Source organism: Lolium rigidum, chromosome 5 (genome assembly GCF_022539505.1).
Source record: "Lolium rigidum isolate FL_2022 chromosome 5, APGP_CSIRO_Lrig_0.1, whole genome shotgun sequence".
NCBI lineage: Eukaryota > Viridiplantae > Streptophyta > Magnoliopsida > Poales > Poaceae > Lolium > Lolium rigidum.
In genome coordinates, this window is record NC_061512.1 from 150,799,818 (window position 1) to 150,805,492 (window position 5,675).

Sequence of the window (5,675 nt, forward strand, 5' to 3'; positions counted from 1 at the left end):
CAAGCGCGCGCCAAACTTATAAGAGCGGCCATAGTTTAATAGCAGCGCACCCAAGGGCGCGCGTGGCTATTAACTTACTGATAGCGCACGCTAGGGCACACGGTGGCTATGAACTTATTGGCAGCACACCACAACGTTGCACGCGGCTATTAGCATACCGTTTATAATTTACTCCAAATAAGCAGATGAATAATTATACAAAAGTGATATAGATAAAAATATGTAGTAGTATTATATATATATATATATGTAGTAGTATTATATATATATATATATATCGACTTCGGCGTCAATTACACTAGTACGATAAAATATGAAACAGATATATATGTAGTTAATTTGGACCGGAGATGATCTACTCCTCTAGTCGCTCCAGTCCGATCCTGCAGACACAGTGGTGTCGGACACCGGCGTGGAGGAGAACACGTCCTACCACATGTCGTCATTGTCGCTGATCGTCTGAGGGCCGGCCTCCTGCGCCAGGATGAAGGCGTGGAGCTCTGCTTTATCCTTCCTCCTCGCGACGCGGCTCGCCTTCTGCACCGCCTTGTGCTCGACGTAGAAGGCGCGCATCTCCTGGATGTCCTCTGGGCGGCGCCTCTTCCACTCGGCCATGAGGCGCTCGTCCTCGAAGGCATGGTAGAGCTGCCGCTGTAGCATCTTGTGGCGGAGCTTGTCCTCGTCGGTGAAGAGGCGCGGAGGCGGCGCCAGATCCTCCGCCTGCTCTTGCATCCAGACGTCATGAAAATTCATCTCCGCGTGCGGGCGGCCGAGGCGCCAAGCCGCCACGTCGTAGGCGCGCGTCGCCTCGTGCGCCGTCTCGTACGTGCCGAGGTTGATCCGTTCCGGCCCGGAACGGTTCTCCGCATAGAACGCGCCGCTAGGGCGCTCCCGCACGCCGGTGGTGTTGGAGCGGCGCGGCATGGCGACAGCGGAGGCGCGGTGGTGATGTGGTGCGGTGCGCGCTGGTGCGGTCTGCGGGAGGTAGCGCGCGATTTGGAGGAGGTAGCGCGCGATTTGGAGGAGACGGCGGGTGCGGGGGTGGCGCACGGTGGTCATTTGCTGCCACTATGTGTGTATCGATCGCATGCCTTTCTTCCACCCGCTTCTAAAAAGAGCAGTGGCGTACGCTGGAATTGGTCCGCTGCCAATAAGCTTGCCCCTATACCTATTTCCCTACTAGTGGTGGATGCACTAGTGAGGAAGGGAAGAGTGCTAGGTGGTGCGCGATCTCTGAATTATGTCCATACGGATTGTGTTGTGTCGATGTTGAGTCCACGGGGTATGTCGGTTCACAAGGTAACAAGAGCTCTCCGCTGAATTTTCTTTTCCTTGAACGATTATGGAGTCATTTAAAGGGTAGGGTTACACAGAGATAATTGTGGGCTGCTATAAATTGTGAGGCAATATAGTGTTACAATATTTACATATGTGAACCCTTGGGATCTTCTTTGTGGTTCTTTACAAAAAAAAATTCTTTGTGGTTTTAATTTCTTTCTCTGCAAAAAAGAGGATCTTCTACAGGACCTGAATTCCTTTCCCCCGAGAGAGTAGTAGCCTAAAATCAATCTCTGAAGTCACAGCACATTATTATATTTCATTGTTTGGCGTCGTGATTCTTCACATTTTGGATAATAGGAATATATTAATACCAAGATAATATGAATCATACCCAACATCTGCATTAATCATATAGCAAGTCTAGACATCAACGTTGCAACCATCCAGAAAACAAATAAAGAAGAATAAGAAACAAAGAAAACACCATTTTGGCTCTATTTTGGCTCTATTTTTACCTCACATAGTTATCAACCCCTCTGTCCGTTATTTATCAATGGTAAAATATGAAAATTTACTGACCCGAAAATCTAATTAAGTTGAAAGTGATATTTATTTGAGTTGCAAGTGTATTTATTTGAGTTGCAAAATGTATTTATTTAAGTTGCAAGTGGTAGTTCATTTTAGTTGCAAGTAGTTTCCCCACCCGTTATTATCCCCTCTTAAAAACCACTAGCCTGAAAAAGGGAATTAAAAAAATAGTCCAAATAATATGAATTTTTTATACAAAAGTAACAAGAATATAGGAAACTGAATTTGTAAAAGGGAATTGTACAAAGGGAATTGTAAAAAGGGAATTATAAAAAAATTGCATACCTAGGTCGAATTTTGAATAAAATTACGCAATCAAAAAAACTGATACAATAAAGGTAAAAAATAGCATAAAAGGGAATTCGCGAAAAAAATCATATTTTAACGTTTATCACATGGTCATTCTATAGTACAAATTAATTATGTCTCCGTTTCTAACATGAAAGACTTGGAGCTCATACGGTTAGCGTCATTGCTCAGGCCCGTGCTAGGAGTTCGCTGGTTCGAACGTCAGCTGGGGCGATTAATTTTTTCCAGGGGCGGGGCGGGACGGGGACGAATAAGACAAAAACAGGCGGGTAGCGAGCTTAGAAAGATGACCGCTCGAGCGGTCGACCGTGAGGGAGGGATTTCGTCTAATTATTACTCCAGAAAAAAATTATACAGGACCCATCAACTGAAAATTGTAGGCCACCTGTTAATCCTCTCTGCCACGCATATCTATGTCATATCTTTCATCTTGTTTCCATCACAAATCGGTAGTAATTAATTCCGATTTCACAATTCTTCATCCTAATATTTTGGGTAAAGATTAGATTTCCTTTTATCACTCTTTATACGTACTTCTTTTTCCTAATAAACATACTACTATTCCTCCTAATTGTTATCACAAAATTAATTTACATCCATGAAAAATCTTGCCTCTCGTGCTTACAAATACTACTGTTCATGCGCAACTTTTTTACCGAGAAGCAGAATCCATGCGCTTATTCACAAATTATGCATGATGAAATTTTAATTGTCTACTTTTGTTCAAACGGGGTGTACAATTCCAGCCTATGCATCAAGTGATGCACACAGCCAATAAGACATGTCTCCTTTTTGTACTACCTATCATTATATAATTTAGTAAATTTTTCCACCCACACAATTTTTTTCATTAAGAATATGGGTGTGTGTAAGGCTCAGTCGACCGAGAACTTAGTCAGTTCTCACTCGATTGACGTCACCCATGTTGGCATGTCAACTTGGAGCGCGATGGATCCCTAATCCCAATCGAGGGATTGGTTGACCACCAGCCATGCGGTAATAACGATCCGGGAATATCTCGTGGGCTTTGACGCGGGAGGCATGTCTGAGCCGATGTGTCTAACTTCAGCCATATCCGTTTCCGTTTATCAGCCTCAACTATTTTCCTTTTATTCGCTTCGTAAGGGTGTATTTTCCTTTAGTTTTAACTAAGGCCAACAAAAGACACTAGCAAAGTAAAAGATAATTTATTTTGAAAAAAAACTAGATAGTATAACTTTTCCACTCACACATGAGTTAAAATTGAGATTTTTCAGTTGAAAGTGAGCTTGCGACTAACATCTTTTATTTGCAAGTCGGATTGCAACTAACTTTCTTCAGTAAAAAAATGTGTTGTGGGTATACTTTATGGGTATATCAATGACATGGCCTAGATCCGGCAAGCCCGGATGGCCCACAGATGGTGATGTGGCATGTGGCCCATCGGACAGCCCAGTTGTTGTAGAACATGAAGGATGAAGTCCAGCCCAGAAGCAGGGAGCCGGATCCCAATCAACCTACGAAGGAAGCCGGTTCCGTGAAGGCCCATAAGGTATCCGGATCTAGTACGATATAGATGGAAGGCGGATCCTTAACGTACACGGCAAGACATTGTACCGTAGTTAGGCAACTTGTATTCCGGCTAGGACTCTCCATGTAAACCCTAGATCCGTGCGCCTTTATAAGCCGGATCCCGGGAGCCCTAGAGGCACAACCACAACTTATTGTAATAACGCGAAAGCGCCCATATAATTCCAGACAAGCAACAGTAGGCCCTGTCGTCGAGCAGGTTTTTCGAAGCTGGATAAATCGCGTACCACCGTCCCGAGGACTCTCCGCCGTATGGCCCCTACTTATTCTCCCTCTCGTGAGGATCCCTCCTCCGAGGTACCGTCGAATAGGCAACGACAGTTGGCGCCCACCGTGGGGCCTGCGGCGTCTGGAGGCCGGAACCGGGAGGGTTCTACCTTATAAGAGTGGCCATAGTTTAATAGCAGTGCACCCAAGGGCGCGCGCGGTTATTAACTTACTGGCAGCGCATGGTGGCTATGAACTTATTGGCAGCACACCACAGCGCTGCACGCGGCTATTAGCATACTGTTTATAATTTACTCCAAATTTGTTAACGGTGTTTTTATTTTGGAATATGCAACAAAGCAGATGAATAATTATACAAAAGTGATATAGATAAAAATATGTAGTAGTATAGATCGAGTTCGCGGCTACTGAAAAATTACTACTCTTCTTTTCTAGCTACTGGAAAATAAGGAGCTACAAACCGTGACTTGATATGTGATTATCGTCCTAAGAACACCTTGGCCATCAAACCCTCGTTGGATATCCTGAATGAAAATGCATCTCTCCAAGAACAACTTCGCTCTCTCTAAGATTACCAACGCTGATACAACTTCATCCGATGGAACGGCAAGAACAAAACAACAAGACGACGAGTGCACCCCGCGCCAGCGCTACAAACAAAGGAAGAGATCGAACAAGATATGATGAATTACCGGTTTGCTTCGACCTTGCCTTGCCGGCCTATCTCCCGTCCGCCAAAGCCACCTTCCTTGAAGCAGCCGGACATCTCGAAGTGGCCTCTCCTCTTCTCTTCTCGACAAGTAAAAGTCAAAGTCTAAGTCACACGCGCTTCCTGCACGCGGACTGTGACGACCGTCTTGTACTTATAGAGACGAGGGAATAGACAGGTAGAAGATGAGATGTAACGTATTGGAGTTGAGGAGGGAGAGAGATGGATCCGTGGCTACCAAATGCATGCTACAATGATTGGTCAGATTACCTCTTACACGGATTGCTCTTGTATCAACCGTACGATATATTATAAAATAAAAATGAGATAAAAACATAATCATTAAACACTGTAGGCACATCAAACGTTCCCGAGAAAAAATAAATTAGGTACTACTCTCCAGACGTGCCAAAAAAGATGAAAACAAAATCATTAAACACTATAGGCACATCAAACGTAATAAATTAGATACTACTCTTCGGACGTGCCAAAAAAAATTAGATACTACTCCACGGTAAGCCCGACGACTAATGCATGCACACATTGGTATGAACAACGCGACCAATCCTCCCTATTTTCCACCAATACATATGTGCATTCGTTTGTATACGGACAGGAATAGCTCTCGCCTCCTAATCAATAGAAGCAGAATACGTGCGGGCAAACAGAGATATTTGGCCCTCCAGACTAATGCTTGCATTTGGCGATGAGAGTGCACTCGAATTATCTCAAACCATTCGACAAAAAAGTTGCACGGTACATATACGTACTGTGTCGTTTGGTAAAAGTGAAGATGAAATACTAGTTGCAAAAAATTATATCATCAATGATACATTTTCCCCCGATTTTTATCTCTCCATACTTTATCCATTTTCTTTATCAATTTTGAAAATGGGATATTTTTATCAGTCGATACATTTCAAAATTTCCCTCGGATGTGGGATACTTCTATTCAAATAACATGAGAAATAAAGTGGAACAAACATTTTGC

General features: G+C 43.7%; 1 protein-coding gene across 1 annotated transcript; it reads right to left on the reverse strand.

Annotated features, from left to right (window-relative positions):
• Positions 1–429: 429 nt before the first annotated feature.
• On the reverse strand, positions 430–1,059 carry LOC124656537 (ethylene-responsive transcription factor 13-like). Its single transcript, XM_047195259.1, has one exon. The coding sequence runs from the start codon at positions 1,057–1,059 to the stop codon at positions 430–432; it is 630 nt and encodes a 209-aa protein (XP_047051215.1).
• Between the last annotated feature and the right edge of the window lie 4,616 nt (positions 1,060–5,675).

Coding starts and splice junctions, on each gene's coding strand:
- LOC124656537 (XM_047195259.1), bottom strand. CDS start 1,059: ATGACCACCGTGCGCCACCCCCGCACCCGCCGTCTCCTCCAAATCGCG.